This window comes from Cyrtonyx montezumae, unplaced genomic scaffold (assembly GCF_038088225.1).
Source record: "Cyrtonyx montezumae isolate F1298 unplaced genomic scaffold, pur_monq_1.0 scaffold_13, whole genome shotgun sequence".
Lineage (NCBI taxonomy): Eukaryota > Metazoa > Chordata > Aves > Galliformes > Odontophoridae > Cyrtonyx > Cyrtonyx montezumae.
The window spans coordinates 35,741,259-35,758,498 of record NW_027071859.1 but is presented as its reverse complement, the minus strand read 5'-3'; the positions used below and the strand labels follow the sequence as shown (position 1 = coordinate 35,758,498).

General features: G+C 35.2%; 1 protein-coding gene across 4 annotated transcripts in view; it reads left to right on the top strand.

Moving 5' to 3' along the window:
- Positions 1 to 17,240, top strand: part of EPHA7 (EPH receptor A7) — a 156,334-nt gene that overhangs the window by 125,384 nt on the left and 13,710 nt on the right. For 2 of the 4 annotated variants that reach the window (XM_065731032.1, XM_065731031.1), the window contains exons 9-16: positions 233 to 288; positions 3,316 to 3,441; positions 7,491 to 7,676; positions 8,241 to 8,302; positions 9,238 to 9,447; positions 10,466 to 10,615; positions 15,029 to 15,222; positions 16,328 to 16,483. In XM_065731032.1, the coding sequence (XP_065587104.1) occupies positions 233 to 288; positions 3,316 to 3,441; positions 7,491 to 7,676; positions 8,241 to 8,302; positions 9,238 to 9,447; positions 10,466 to 10,615; positions 15,029 to 15,222; positions 16,328 to 16,483 (1,140 nt within the window). The remainder of the gene's footprint in view (positions 1 to 232; positions 289 to 3,315; positions 3,442 to 7,490; positions 7,677 to 8,240; positions 8,303 to 9,237; positions 9,448 to 10,465; positions 10,616 to 15,028; positions 15,223 to 16,327; positions 16,484 to 17,240) is intronic. The other 2 variants (XM_065731029.1, XM_065731030.1) reach the window with 2 other exon arrangements.

The window sequence follows — 17,240 nt, the reverse complement described above, 5'->3', positions numbered from 1 at the left end:
TTTAGGACCTGTCCCAACTAGTATTTGATACAAAAGCCTTTTGATTACAACTGTTCATGATTTATTTAAACCTCTGCTGTCAAGAGAATTATAGCTCAAACTTTCAAAGGGCCTACAGGAGTTAGATGCTCATGGCCTAAAAATCCCAGCCCAAAGAACTGATGTTGTCAGGACATCAGATGTGAGGAAGTAAATCATTATTTACCAGTAAAACTGACATCTTTCTTTTCAGGCATTGTGGCTATAGCAAAGCTGATCAGGAAGGGGATGAAGAGCTTTACTTTCATTGTAAGTGTTCTGCTTTTTTTCTCCCTTTCAAAAATTCCCAACTGCATTACTGTAGGCAATACTAAAATAGCATTCTGTGAAATGCAAAGTTTAAAGAAATTCAAAAATGCTATGTAAATAGCAAGTGAAAAGTTAACCACTGTAAAAATGTGACCTACAGAAAAAGAATGCTGATTTAAGTCAGCATTGCTCATACAGTTTTATTTTTACATACACATTTTACATAACCATTTTTTTAAGTGTTTTTGATTGGTTGCTTTGAATATGTTTTATACTGTCCTAATGATTACTTTGAGATGCAGTATTTGTGAGGTCTTTGACTAAATAATTATATGATCTTTACCATATGCAAACTTCAGATTAAGAAAGTGACAGTCACTGTATCACTCGATCAATTCTCAGAAGCTGTTTGCCGTTACTTTAAATGCAATAGCATCAATATTTACAACAGCATTCTTTAAAATATATATAATGAAAAGAAAGATTAGCTGTTTCACTACTGTACTGTGTTCTGGAATCACAAACATTGTAGCTTTTGTCAATCAGTTCCTAATCTGTACAATAAAGGTAGAAAATAATAATGGGATAAGACTTATTTATCATGCACTTTGCAGAACAGCTGATTTAAAGAGTTCATCAAAGACCTGATGTGACTTAAATGTTGCTAATGTAGGAGTGATAGTTTTGAAATTTGTGTCTCACAGATACATTATGAGGTTTTCACATCTTCAGAAGAGCTACTGCTTTCACTTTTTAAATCCCCATTAAGCCCCTGAAGGAAAGGATCAACTGTGTAGTCTTATATTTGAGCATATAAACAAAGGGAGTATGCTAGGTAAATAATCCCTTACCTCATCTCCGTTATCTATTATGGTTTTTGTTTAAGTGATAGTGATAGTGTAAACAAATTAACATGAAAGCTGACATTTAACTTTTAATAGCTGATACAGAAATTGTGAGAAATCTTTATTTCTCTTATTTTATTTTTGAGAATTCTGGTTATCCAGAAAATCAGTCAGGACAGTTAGCATACACAATTTTTTAAAAATCATAGCAACAAATGTAAGTCATTTTTACCAAGACATGTTTTAATCATCTGTTGATTGACAGCCTATTATTTAATTTTGTTTGATACCTATAATCAGAAGAAGATGGAACATGGTGCTTCGTTAACTGGTTTACAGAGCTGTGAACAGTATTATGGTGTCTTTCTGCTCCAGGACTGCTAGGCTACCTTCTTACATGTTGAGACACCACACTGGATTTTCAAAAACTTAAACACTTAACACAAAATTTGCAAGTAGCTATTTTTATAATGAGTTTTAAAGTACTGCTTTTAATAGAATATCATATCTTTTACTTCTATCCACCTGAATTTTTGGTGATCCAAGTGCTACATTTAAAGATTAAAAACAGTGGAGGAATTTACTAAAGCAATTCAAATTTACATTTTGCTTCCTCCTAGCTTCTCCTTCAGTGTCTTCAAATCCATTCCAGCACTGTTTTGTGTTGGTATTCTGTGATAGCCTTGGCCTGTCAAAATGTTTTATGACAACCTGAATAAAGAACCATCTGAGGACCATTTGAGATTCACAAGGTTACCTCCAATCCAGGCCTCTTATTAGAAATACAATGAGGATGTCTCATTCTCCAACTACTTGCCTGAAAGCATTATTATAGAAGTTTAATCTATTGTTTTATTCTCTTTTCTTTGTTGTTTTTTTTTAATAAATATTTATATTTTTAAAACTCTGAAGCATTGTTGATACAATCGAAAGAATATTTATTTAAGTACATAGTATCCCAAGCAATAACATCTGGGCAAAATCTTGAATAATTTTTCTATATGCAAATTCATTAGGTTCCTCAATCACTTTAGCTTTTTCTTGCTTACGAGTTTTTGATTGTTTAGTTTTGTCAGTAATGTAATGTGACATGTAAAAACATGTGACTACTGAGCTATTTTTCAATATTTTTATATTTAAAATATTTTACGATCAATTAAGAGATTACAGAGCAACCATAAATAATTTATGTTTTGTATTGACTTTTGATCCAATTCATGTATATCAGTGCATCAACCAGCACTGGAACATTATTGCTTTTCCATATTGAGTTTTAATTTGCTGATTTAATTAAAATCGAGAACTGTAATCCTTGAAAGCCAAATTAATTTCATAAAAATTGCTTGGTTAATAGATTTTCAGGTTGCTCTACTTTCACCAGAAGTTTCTGCTTTTAAAAGAAGAGCAAATAATTTTCTTGTATCAGCAGGAAAAGGAAATACTGCATGCTGGCCAGAGCACTATGCTGTCTTGAGTTACACTAAGAGCTGTATTGGAAAATGAGGGAGCAGAATTTTAGGTGCTGCATTTTATTCACTTAGGTAGTTGGGAGAAGTAATAATTGTTCCACAGGTTCTGCTTTCCCTTCCATAACCTTTATACATTGATTACAAGTGTTTCTTATGTTCATATTGTAGTGCAAGACACTCACCTAAGGATATAAACTCTAAGTGTTGTTTAACTTGGCTACTGCCAGAATCTGGAAATACATTCAGTAGTTTAAGCAAATTGAAGTAGGTAGAGGAGCCTTTCAAATCCCCCTAGAAGAGAGAGATAATGTAAAGAAATGCTGTTTACTCAAGCTGGGAAAAGAGAGTGAGCTGTCCTTACACAGATAAGAAATTTTCACCTCCTTTATAGCTTCCCCCCATCTTACTTTACTTTTACTCTCACTCAGGCCTTGTGTTTTGTTCCATTGAATATTATTTAATGTTTACTCTTTCACTCGGGGGAGTAGGTGAAAATGCTAATGTTAGTCATTTTTAAAGCTGGGATTGTGCACTTGTGTCAGCATGCTTGCAGATGATTCCTAAACCTAAGTTGCCTCTTGGAGCAGCTGACTCAGACACTGTGAAAGCAGGCTCATTCTTCCAAGAAGCACTCTGCATAATGAAATTCCTGGGCTGACTGCATAATAAGTGCCTTTGCTTCATCACAGTCATGCTTTCTTACATCATTACAGTTAAATTTCCAGGCACCAAAACCTACATTGACCCTGAAACCTACGAAGACCCAAATAGAGCTGTCCATCAATTCGCCAAGGAGCTAGATGCCTCTTGTATTAAAATTGAGCGTGTGATTGGTGCAGGTAAGGCTGTTGTGGCTTCCTTATTCAACTGTTCCATTTAGCCAGGATAGAAACTCATACATCATAATGACAGCCAAATAATTATACCTCAACTACAGAAGAACTTTTTGTGCATTCACCGGAGTGTTTAAGAGCAGTGAAGCTGCACTCGCTTCTAAAATGTGAAAACAAACAGGCAAAAAAAGAAGAAAACAGACGCAGAAAAACACCAATAAGTACATGAAGGGTTTTGCTTGACAGTGAAGGGCTGTGAGTTTCTAATTTCTCTATCTGCTCTTTAGAATGCATTTTTTTTGGGGGGGGGGGAAGTAATTTTGCGTTTATTATTTACTGCCAGAGTAAATGAGTTAGGCATGATTACAAATTCTCCTTGCTTTCCTGTTGCAAAAAGGTTTTTTGGCCTCTCATTTTTTCTTCATGTGTGTAAGGAAAACTGGCTTCAGCACAAAATCTTACGTGCAGACTAAGAAGGTCTTATTTCTGTATAACAAAATCTTCCCTAAGGCTGTTTTCTGTTCTGCCATTTTTCTTTTTGATATTTTATGAATACAAAAAGTTATTGTTTAACTTCTCGTGACTGATTGTAATTTCACCAGCATTACATTGCTTTTCTTTCTCTTGAACTGTCTACCACCTACTTAAGCCATGGTGTTCATGCTCTAAAAAAGCAGTTTCATTTGTTTGCATTAATAAGATACGTGACATTTTTATTGCACTACTCTATGTAGTGAAATTAAATTTCTGTGGGTAAGAAAAATATCAGATACTTTGGATTCCTGGAGGAAATGTTCTTTTGCTTTCCCGTTGTTTTATAAAAGTATTAGTAGAATACTTTTTAAATCATCCTGTAGTTTGGCATGACTGTAAATTACACAGTGCAGTATTATTTTAAAAAAAGAAGATTAAAGATCCCTAACTTAAGCTGTTTTAGCAGAAAAATCTTTACACTTAGACTTCACATTTTTAAAGTAACCTCACTCTTGTTGAATCATGTCTTTATCAAGGATGTGTACCGTTGTAATTAACAACACTGCTTGAGAAAATTACTATTTCAGATGAGTAAGAACATAAGAATCCCTAGTAATTTTCTGTTATGCTAGAATGGCAACATCTCTTCTAATAAACATGCAGTATACAAGATTTAAAATCTAGATTAGTGCAGAAAAATTACAGTTTTATCTTTTGCTTTGAGCTAGAAAAACTATCAGCATTGCAAGAGTTCAGAACATCATGATTTGTTCAGTTGGACTTTCTGAAGCCCTCTGAGCAGAATGCTGAAAATGCTTTGCCTGCAAAAAGGATCCCATTTAAGACACAAATATTTTCAGTGTTATAGCAGAAGAAATCCACTATGTTAGTTTTATTGACAGATTATTTTTTTTTTATTTTAATTAGTAAAACTGATAGAAAAAAACTGGTGTCAGTGATCATTCTGAAGAAAATTATTTAGAAGTACTGTGGTATAAATATATTGTGTAGGGTTTTTTTTTTTTTCCAATGGTTTTAACCTCTGAATGTGGAGTGAAATGAAATCTAATCTTGGTACAACAGAACATTAAAGAGTAAAAGAAGCAGCTGAAACTTGTACATCAAAGAAGAGTGTTACTGCTAGTGACAGCACCAGAAAAGCCACTTGGCAGTCTCAATGAGTACCAGCAAGGCTGGTCACCTCAGCTGTTAAGTAGTGCCATGTCTCTATCAGACAAGTAGAGTGCAAGTATGTTTGTGCTCAGTTTGCATGAGAGTTATGTTTTTTACTTGCCAACATTTTCATTATCATCCTGCTGTGACCACCTGTCTGATACAGATTATGGCACCCAGTGTGTTGAGTCTTTGTTCATATTGCAGATCCTTTGTTGTAGCCTGCTCCTTGTTGACATGCTGAGCTAGTGGCTGTCAGCTGTGCAGCGTTCACACCCTTGTCACATTTTCTGGGTCCATTTTGGGCAACATTTCAGCTAAATATACTACTTTGTTGGGAATAAAATAAGTTATTTGGCTAGGATACTGTCCTGATTTGCCTGAGTGATCTGCTTCTGGAAATCAATCAAAATCAAATCTCAGAAGCTGGAAAGGATTTAAGCCTCAGTGCCTTCCATACCAAATATCCCAATTACCTGGCACTGAAGTATCACATATAAATACATACATATACTCATGTCTTATTTTCAGTGGATTCATTAATAGTCATCCACATCACTAATGACGTGCTGGAGGAAGGTTAAGGCACTAATCTAAGGACATGAGTGATCCATCAGCTGATTAATTCATATGTTCCTGCTTCATGATATTCATAGCTGAGACTTAGATGTTAATACCATAACTTCATTGCTTGAGTATAGTTGAGCCTAATGCCTCATCTGTTCAGGTAAGAACAACACCCTCCATCGGCCCGATTAGCTTAGATACATTACTGTGTTAACAATGGCATTTGGAGTTGATTGAAGCTAACCTTAATTCAGCTAGCATAAAACAGAGAGAGAGGAATTTGGTTATACATGCAGTCATCTCCAGTGAGATTTGCAAAACTGGCAATTCTAAGTGAAGATTTGCCCAGACAAGTCGGTAGGAAATATGGTCTGGCCAAAGTTGTACTCTTCTGGACTTGAGGTGAGGCCCAGGTGCTGTTGTTAAGTGAGACCTGCTGTTGAGAGTGTCAGGAAAGCAGTAGCACTGGAACAGTGATAGCGTCTCAAACAAGATTTCTTAGCATTTATAAATTTGGACAATTAAGAATCTGTCTACATCCATAGGCACTTTCCAAGCAAACTCTCTCTGCACTGCCTGTTCCTACCCCAGCAGGTTTCTCAGGACTTCAGCTTATATCTCAAAAGGATTTTCTAATCAGTCTATGTCAGTCTTTCCTAATTCTATCATTATTTTTTTAGCTCTCATCCTAAAACATGTCTTAAATGTAGGGGTGTCTGCATACTTCTGTATTCAGTAGCTTAATGTTAAGACATTCCAAAGGTATGCTAGAGGTAAATGTTAGATTTTACTAGATTTGAAGGAGGACCTTGACTCCTCCTCTCCCATAATCCAGATAAAGTTGCAAACTGCCTGACTACTAGATACTCTGCAGAGAATCTTTCCTTTTTGTAAGGAAGTATTTTGATTTCTTTGATGTAAATTTATGTTAGCACCGTATTCTTCCGAATGTCCCAAGAAACTTTTCTTTCTGGCTACAGAATAGGGATTCCCTTTTTTCTCCTTACTGACACTGCTGTGAGGCAAGGGACAGTCCTTAAATCTTTTGCAGTCTAAATAATAATGAGACATGTTTATTGACGTTGAGCCCCACATCTCATGTATGTCAAAGAACTTTCCTGTCCAGTGGAGTCCATTTACTTATCTCCTAAATTATGGTTGCTGAGACTTTTTTTTTTTTAATTCTTGCAAGCTGTTTGACCATTTTTTTCACATGCTTCTTCAAGTTGCAATTATCATTTAATTTAGGAACCTTTTACAGAATTTCAGCATTTGCTTGTGTTTGCTTAATGTAACAAAAATATTATAATTCACACCTTTCATTTCATAATCTGCAAAGTAAATTATCCTTCTTGAAAGTAATAATGTAGTGCTTCATTTAACACCATAACAATGTTAAATTAAAAGCAGCTTTGAAAGAAGTGCCTTTTAAAAGGAAAAAAAAATCTAACAATAGCTATGAAAAAATCTAGAACAGAAAGATACTTTTGCTTAGAAATTGGTTTAGTATTTTTGTAATATTATTTTCTTATGAAAGAAACTTTGTTTTTATTTCCTGTTTTTTGAAAAAAAAAGCAACGAATTACTAAGAAGTGTTCTACAAAGGTTGAGATAGCAGTGCAGTAGATTAGTTTAACTTCATGTGTTTGCTCTGCTATGTATTCACTCCGCAATTAATGTAGAGCATGTGCCTGACTTTGTCTTCCTAAGAAGTCCATTTAAAATATGAATATTCATACGTTAAATTTAAACACACACTTAAGCAGCTAGTTGAATAAAGGCCTGTGAAGAATATTGATGTTATAGTCAGAGTAATCTCGTCCTGATCTACTTCATTTTAGGAGAGTTTGGTGAAGTGTGCAGTGGGCGTCTAAAGCTTCCTGGCAAGAGAGATGTTGCAGTAGCCATAAAAACCCTGAAGGTTGGCTACACTGAAAAGCAAAGGAGAGATTTCCTGTGTGAAGCGAGCATCATGGGACAATTTGACCACCCTAATGTTGTTCACTTAGAAGGGGTCGTTACCAGAGGTAAGCAGCAGCTAGATCTGTCAGTCAGATAACAACCTAATGGCAGAAATTACTTCAGTTTATTCATGGTCAAAGATTTAAATTATAAACAGGCTGCACCATCCTAATGGATTTTCTCCTGATGCGTAACTAACTAAAACAATGCCTACTTTATGCTACAAGCTGAGGAAAAAAATTAAGATGCGTGCATGATTAAAAGATGAAGTACTTTGAAATACATTATTTTTCTAGTTTCATTTAGCCTCAAAGACCATGCAGAGAGATAAGGTTTCTTATGTCCTTTTATATTATCTGAAGTGTCATTATTCCCGAGTCCTGTTCACACAGCAGGAGTCAGGAGAACACACTGACATTTTGATTTGTACAGTTTAATTTTGTGAATCATGACCACATTCCATGCAGACATTTAAGAACTTATTAGAGCTCAAAAACAGTGCTGGAGGCTTCTGAAATACTCGTGTCTCGACAATTCAGTCCTTCAAAGAAATAACATGTTTTATCAAAAAAAAGGCAGTCCATTTTTATTACAGTTTCTCAAAGAAAATGTACTTTGATTTCTTTCAGGAAAACCAGTCATGATTGTAATAGAATACATGGAAAATGGGGCATTGGATGCATTTCTTAGGGTAAGTACCAAAATGAAAATATAGAAAAACACACCTTAAGTTGTTTTTTATGTTTGCATTTGTATATATTTATGTGCATACACTCATGATTTTAATACAATAAAAGGCCTCTCCAGGCTGAAATTGAATTTGTCAAATACTAGCAGTTCTTGATCTTCTTTCAGCAAAAGTATATCAGAAATCAGACGATCAAACAGGATCATATGGAAACATTCTATTTAAGTGATTTAATGTGATATAGAAATGGTGAAACTTATTAATGCCACCAGCTGATACTTGAAGCTCAATTTTCTATGTTTTTTTTTAATTTTTTCAACATGGCAGAAATGAACAAACAAGAATCCTTGAATGAACTATGGTCATGTTTAAGAGAAGAACAAAGAAAAAAGAAAAACAAGTTCAAAAGCATTTAGAGTTTGTGGATGTATGTTCTGAACCAGCCAGTTCTTATTCCTTATTGGCTGTACAATGTAAAACAATGTACAACACCCTATAGAGAATGGAAAAAAATATTATATATATATTAAATATCTATATAAATTTTAAGCTATGAAGAAAATATTGTTTGCTTGGGTTCTAAAATTATACAATTCTGATTTTCTTGACAAATAAAATTATTCTAAGAGATGAAAGGCAAACTATGAAGAGTTGGTTCTTGGGGTATGCTTTCTTAGGACAGACTTGCCATGAGTTAGTCAGAATTTTATTAGGGTTGGTGAGTTTTGTTGTTTCTAGTACACGAGCTACTCATACATTTCTCAACTGGATGTACTGCTTTATGTCTGAAACAAAATATAACTTGGCATTTGAAGTGCTTTACCCTAAGATGAATTGCCTCATAGGTTGTTAATTACTAGAAAGCTTAAGTTATAAAACTAATTCTTATTTCTTTTCTCAGCTATACAAGAATTTCTGTTCTTTTTTTTTACCTCCAGAAACACGACGGGCAATTTACAGTCATTCAGCTGGTGGGAATGCTGAGAGGAATTGCTGCTGGAATGAGATATTTGGCCGATATGGGATATGTACACAGGGATCTTGCAGCACGCAATATTCTTGTCAATAGCAACCTTGTTTGTAAAGTATCAGACTTTGGCCTTTCCAGAGTTATAGAAGATGATCCAGAAGCTGTTTACACTACTACTGTAAGAGAAATTTATATTTTTTTTAGTCATTTAGAGATGTGGTTACTGAGAAGCATTATTCTGTCAAGCAGAGGGAAAAGAAATACATTAATTCCTTGAGAAATGGAAAAACAGTGAAATGGAAGATGGTCTCTGCAGAAATCTGACTCTGAGTTTGATATTTTTACAAGAGTGTGTATATTAATTTTGTAGAGATCTAAATATTTTGTACAGTATTTTCATTATTCCCTTCCTTGTAATTCTCTGTTTGAACAGGTATAGTTTTAATCATGGAAAGGTTAGTCTTCTCACCTAATATGAGTCAATTAAAATATTTTTAGGGTATTATTGTTTTTCAGAGTAGATGTTATCTCACCAAAATGTTGACTAGCTTGAGGCAAGATTGTGACAAAGCTAAACTCTTGTGTTTTCCCTTGCTTTTGGGTGGGATGCTTTTCTTAAATAACCATTCATCAGGCACACTATGCTCTTTATTCTTTTGTTAAGCCAGCTTCCCTTTTCCACCAGTGAGGCCTCGCACTACCTATTTTCTCATGCTGATGGAAGGAGGGGCCCCTGGAATCTGCTCTGACAGGCACAGGGATCTGGGAAACTACAGAGGTATTCGTGGGTGTCACTCCTGCCACTGGGCTCTGACTGGGATCCTGGTTTTAAAGTGCCAGACTGAGATTTCAGAAGAGCCGTATGACAATTCTGTGGGATTTATTTGCACAGAATGAGATTCCCTTCACTTAGCTTCAGTCACCCAGGAGTTAAATGTTGAGCCCCTTAAAATCAGCGGAGAAGCACTTGCAGAGAAATGCACCCAACTTAGCTTAGACAGGTGCCTACGTTTTTACAGTCCAAGTGATTAAGGGCTTAAGACTCTTGAAAATTCTGCAATCAGTAAAATGTGATAGACTGTGTAAGTACAGACTTTGATGTTTTGATGTTGGTAGGAATAATTATAAATATAGACTAAGAAAGATGATGTGGAAATTTTGTGGGAGAAAAACACTTTCTTCTTTTTTTTAAATAGGGTGGAAAAATTCCAGTGAGATGGACAGCTCCAGAGGCCATCCAGTATCGCAAATTTACATCAGCCAGCGATGTATGGAGTTATGGAATTGTTATGTGGGAAGTAATGTCTTACGGAGAACGGCCTTACTGGGACATGTCCAATCAAGATGTAGGTCATACTTTGTAAGAACACGTGAGCACACAAGTATTACATATTTTAAATGCACACACATATTTCACCACATATGAATGTAATTTTATTTTAGGAATAATATTTATCAAGAGACAGTAGAGTTTTTAAAAAGAGAAAAAGTTAAAGAGCTTTGTTTTTCACCTAAATCTTTAAATCTTTCTACATGGAAGCTATGGTTTTTGTCCCAATTTTAAAGTAAAATTGGAACATCAAAAATAGTAATATATGTGTTTCACCTTATTATACTTAAGCATAGAAGGAACTAATTTTTTCCAATGAAAAATTAATTCTGAGGTTTCTGACCTCAGAACAATGATTAATCAGTTGGAAAAATTTAAAAATCTGAGTGGCAGTTAATGACCTACTTTGGCATTTTAAAGTTAATTATGCTGATTTCACAATATCTTTGTTTGCTTAAAATATGACCTAGAGTAACAGGTCAGCAGTAATAGAACAGATGAGTGTTAATCTTGGTTTCTGACAAGACTAACTAACTCTTAATATAGAAAGTATACACAGAAAAGCTGTGCAGGTAAGAAAAATGTCAGAATGATTCACATTTAAATTTCTTTGGGTCAGGGGCTTGAGATTCTTTTTTATTATAATTATTATTTTATTTTTTGATTGAATGATGGACACTGAAGTTTAAAAAAATGATAAAAGTGTAAATGATGAGTCAGTTTGGCACAGTGCAAAGTTGTTAATATTTGACAGGACTCAGTGTCAAAGATTTCATGGACTGTCAAAATATAGGCAAACAAGTCCTTGGGGCAGAGAAAGAGAAATATTTACATTCCCTAGACACCCAGTAGATTTTCATTTCTTTTGACACCTTCCTTCTGTACTAGATTCAAACATAAAAGAAGTCTGACAGGAATATAAGATGCCTCAAAGGCAAACCTTACCAATCTTTCAAGGAACAATAAGGAAAACTTTTAAATAAGGGGGAAATTCCATTATCTTCTGTCCTCCTTGATAGATTCAAGAAAGTATTTCTTCTATAGAAAACTGCAATTAAAGCAAATAAATTATAATTCTCATAAAATAGCTAATTACAGTTTCTCACCATTTCATCCATTTTTAACATTTTATATAACAATTTTCAGTGGCATGTAAATGAAGCATGCCTTGATGGTTTGGTAAAATAATTTCAAATATTTCTGTATGTTTTGATCTCTATAAACGCATCCTGAAACATACCTTGCAAAACATGCACACATCCAATCAACTGTATATGAAAATCCATGGTGCAAAAATGTGCAATCATCATTTTATTATTTTTTTATTCTTCTTCACAGTTATCAATGGGAGTACTTAACTGGAAGCAAAAATACTAAAAAATACTAAATATGTATTTTCTGACTTTACATATACGCCCAGGCAGTTTACATGTCTTTAGTACATTGTTTTGTTTAAATGTGGATGAGGGTGTACACATGGATGAGATCAGATCTCTGTCTAAATTTGCATCTTTTGAAGACAGTTGTTTAATCCCACCCCTCTTCCTTTAAGTCACTGTTTTAGAATGACAGAGTACAGATTATTGTTGCAATATCTTTTTAGGCTTATACTGTGCTAATAACGGGTGCCTTCAAATACTTTACCTTCTACACGTTTTTTCCTGTGCTTCACTCTGTTCTCCTATTAGAGATGCCAGTGTTTGCTACTTCTAGCTTTTACTAGTGCTAGTGTAGATTAATTCTTCAGAAAAGGGTAAGAGTTTAGATTTACTTTTTTATTATTATTTGCTGCACTCCTGGATTTGTTATCAACAGTAAAATTTTTATTATTATTATTACTGTATAACCAGAAACAGTTTGATAACCACAAACCAAGCATTTCATTGTCCCACTACCCTTAATTTTTCTGTGTTCTTTGTTAGCAGCCAACACAGATATTGAACAGATCTGACTCTCTTTGAATCGACTTTACATTCTCAGGTAGCCAGATTATGAGGGAAGCATAATTGATTCTCAGCAGTACTCAATCTTTCTCTCTCCCTACTCTGCTCCTATTTATTTATTTACTTACTTACTTACTGGCAAAAGCAGAATTCCAAAAACAAATTGTGTCAAGCGTAGAGAATATAAATCAGTTCCCTTAGTAAGTACTCCAGCTGGGCTCTTTGTAGCTTTGCTTGTTTAAAAACATATATGTTCCTGAATGAATTTCTTTATTTCTGAATACTGATTTCTTGAACACTACCCCCAACTTTCTAAGCAGAATAGACACTGGTATCCTTCAAATAGTTTCAGTTTTGTAAAAACTTCAAAACAAAAACAAGCAAAAACACACATACACAGCTTTCCTTATCAGTATTTTGGAATCCTTTAACAATGTTTTAGATGTTTCCAGCTATTGCATCCATCTGCAGATAACTCATTCATTTATGTCTCCAAGTTTCATCCTTCATGTTTATTTTGCTCAGAATACACATTGAAGAAGCTGACTCTGTAGTGTCCCCAGAGCCTTTTAAAAATATAATCACCTTGATTCCTATCTCTCTCTAGTTTCTTTTCAGTCTGTGGTGAACATGGGAAAACTGTGTTCATGTATTCATCATCCTTTACTAGGATAAAATCTGCTATTTCTAAATTTCTTGAGTAATTTGGTGTTTGTTTTGCTCTGGGGATTATTAACGTTTTCACTGATCGTTTCTGCATGCTGAACCCTTAAATAACTGCTTCGTTTTAATAAATCAGAGATACTACCTTCTATCTTTTAGAAGAGCTTTTCTTAAAAATTACTGATTTACATTTCATATCATGACAGCTTTCCTATACATACTGTAGCTTATTTTTAACTTTCACTTCACTGTTACTCAAGATCGTGAAGGGAAGTTCTTTTATTTTTCCTCTTAATTCTGTTGCAAAAGATCTTACATTTTACTTTTAATCGTTCGGGATTTTTTTTTTTCATTTCTAGTATTGTTCTTTCAATTTCCATATTCTTCTACAGAAATCCTCTCTTCCCACGCTGTCTGACAGATCACTGTCGCTAAAAGATCACCACACACATTTTGCAAGGTGTGGATGTTGCTGCAAGAATTGGATATTTTCTCAGTCATTTTTGAGATGTAGGACAGTATTGTCATTCTAAGTGTACAGATAGAATGCTGAGGCCCAAGGGGAGGGGGCAAACTCTCTCAGGTCAGAAAGACATCCTGTGACACAAATGAGCCGGTGAGTAAGTGTCCTGTCTCTAGGTTATGCCTCCTCTTTTCACAAAACTTCTGCAAAACGGTTTTGATGTAATCATGGATTTTAGCCAGCTTTTTTGAAAGTCATTTTGTATTCTTTGCATTTCTGTCTACTTTGCAGTCCACTACTTTTGTATTTTCTCACACAACCTATGCAATGTTTTATATCTGAGGTTATTATTTTCACTAAACCCTGGTTATTCACCAACTTCATTTATCATACCAGATCTGTTTCCTTAGGGCTAACTCCAGTACAGCTTCTGATCTTGCTTTCTGTAAAAGCCGAGGGAGAACACAGTCCTATGTGTTACCCTTCAGGAACAAGCACCCTTCCTTAGCAATTCTAATACTGCTGTGTCAGTCAATGTCAGTATACTTGAAATCCCCCGTGAACAATCTTGTAGCCCTTTTTCACAAGCTTTTCTTATCTTCATTGCTTCCCAATGTGCTTTCTTATCCTACCCTCAAGGTTTACAGCAGTTTTTCTCTATTTCATTCTAACCATTTTCCTTTCTCACTTAAATGCAAGTGAACTTTGCAAAGGAAGTTGATGAGTGGGTATAATTCTTGATTCAGATATTTGTGATCTTCTTCAATTGTATCATTGTTTGGCAGTATCTCTTATTAAATCTAACTTACTGTTATGGTGATGTATTAAAATACCATTCAGCTAGTTCTTCTTCACCCACATGGCACAATTTTGCTAATTTATCATTAAGGTAACACGACTAGACATATAATGCAACTTTTTTCTTCCTAGCAGTTCCTATCTCCTAAGCATTTTTCTTGGATCCTTTTGTAGTATCTTCGCATAACACATTCATAAAGGCCTTGGGGCAAGTAATAATGCTTTCTGAAATAACTCCATTTATCAATCTATGTGTTTCTCCCTTGGTGAATTTAATTGTTGCTCCCTGCTGCTCACTTGACTAGGTAATACGGCTATGTTCTCCACATACAGAACAATATTTTTATTAAGCCCAAAGATAAAATCAGGAAACTATTTGAAAACATGAAGGTGAGTGTCAAAACGAAAGTTTCATATTTTTGCAATGCTGGTGGCAAATTTTAGTTTATTGATTTATTATTATTATTATCATCATCATTACTATCATGCATTCCTTGCACAAGGTAGCAAAAGTATATTTCTTCAGTATCCCTTAACGAAAAATGACTATCTTGGCTACTAGGTTATAAAAGCAATTGAAGAAGGCTATCGTTTGCCAGCGCCCATGGATTGCCCAGCAGGACTGCACCAGCTGATGCTAGACTGCTGGCAGAAAGAACGTGGTGAAAGGCCAAAGTTTGAGCAAATAGTTGGTATTCTGGACAAAATGATTAGGAATCCAAACAGCTTGAAAACCCCTCTGGGAACTTGTAGCAGGTAAGAAAAGCTTTAGTGAGTGCTCATATGATGGTGTGCATGTCTGGGTTCTGGATGTTCTGGTTGGTGGCTGGTTCCAGTTCATACTTATTCCATGTGTCTCTCAGTTCTTCCTTTCTCCTGTTCCCTGTTCTTCCCTTCCCTTATTCACCTTACTTTTGTGCTGTACTGAACTAAAGCTAAGGGGGCTTTCATTAAAAATAACCAAAATAAGGAAAGTAAATATTGTGGAACTAACACACTTCTCAGTAAACTACTGCCTGCTCATCACTCTTTCCACTACCAGCAATCTCTGTTTTCTTTGTTTCTTAAAATTTTGAAGTCTTGATGGCAAGGATCATCATCTGTTGCATTTTTATATGATGCATCCCTTGCCCCATAGGAACTGCTACAGTAGAAATAAATACTTTTTTTTTTTTTTGGGGGGGGGCCAAAGTACTTTGACATTGCTACACTTTAAAATTTTATCTTTTGTATTCTGGCTTGATTCCTTTCCAGTGATTGCATCTCATTGTACTTCATGGTGTAGCTTTTAATGACGTCCTTATAAAACTCAGGTGATTTATTTAATCGTGGTAATCTTTTGATTCACAAGCTGGATCAATGCACTAGGGAATCAGTTTGCCTGTGTTCCGTTCTCAGTTCTTCTTCTGACTGATTTGCTCTGTGACCTTAAGCAACTTACTTTGTGTCTCTGCTCTTCCCCTGTCTTTGTTTTGTCTCATCCAATTGAAAAATGGGAATAGTTACTGCTACATTCTCTAAGATGCTTTAAAAGAATAGTATCTTTATTTTAGTCAGCAACCTCAGTTACAGCTGCTGTCATGCTAGGTTGATAGAGTGTTTATAAAAATAGTCCATTAGGCTGATGTTGCTCACTCTGACCTTTCATCTTTTACACGAATAAGGTTAGGGAATATACATTGTGAGCTACAGAGTTGACGGAGCTATTCACAGAATAATCTAACCTGTTTATAAAGCCCTGTTACTTTCTACTCTTGAAGTTTTGAATACCCCAGACTTATTTGACTCTCACCTTGCTAAATACTCCCTGATGTTTTACTCTCTTTGGAAACAACTTACTTTCCTTTTTCCTTCTCCATAGACCAATTAGCCCTCTTCTGGACCAGAACACTCCCGATTTTACCACTTTCTGCTCCGTAGGCGAATGGTTACAAGCTATTAAGATGGAAAGATATAAGGATAATTTCACAGCAGCAGGCTACAACTCTCTTGAATCAGTTGCCAGGATGACTATTGAGTAAGTTAGTACTGGGCATGTTTAACTCACATCTAGGGAACTTCTAGGTAAAATAATATATACTGAAGGGCAAATACCCTTCTACCTATGTGTGCCATCACTTTTTTCCCTGTTTTTGAGACTAACGAAAATAAGCAGAGGCTAGAATTTGAGGGAGAATTTGGCCCTTTTTAAAGTATGAATGTATAGGAAAATAACCACTTCTTTTTCACTGTCTAATTGGAATATATTTCCAGATGTGTACTAGGAAGATGTGGATCTTTCTTCTAATTGGCTGGGGGCTGTCTGTGTCCTTCAGGAATTGACTTTGCAGTAGGATAAAAGTCTGTAGAAGCAAAACAGTTTTCTGAAGGCAAGCATGGCCAGTATTGGCACTGCTGTCTTAAACAGTTCTTCTTGACACCCTGAAAACAAAGTTCTTATTCTGGTAGTAGCCAATCACTTGCAATGCCTTTTATAGAACAGTATTTTTCTAAACAAGTTTAAAACAATATTCTTAAGCTTCCAGCCCTACTCTTATCTACCTGGTAACACTGGGGGCATCAGCCTTTAGCCTGAGAACTGCCACCAGAGCCCAAAAGATAGTGGATCAGTAGTGCTACTTGTGATGGATTTGAAACACCTGGTCCTCTTTCATTTGCATGATGGGTATGGGAAAATATGCAAAGGCTTTCACTAGACAACTTTTTAGGAAGCAGAATGTAACCTCCCAAATCTTGTATTCATGCATAACTTTATCATGAAAGCCTCCCAAAGT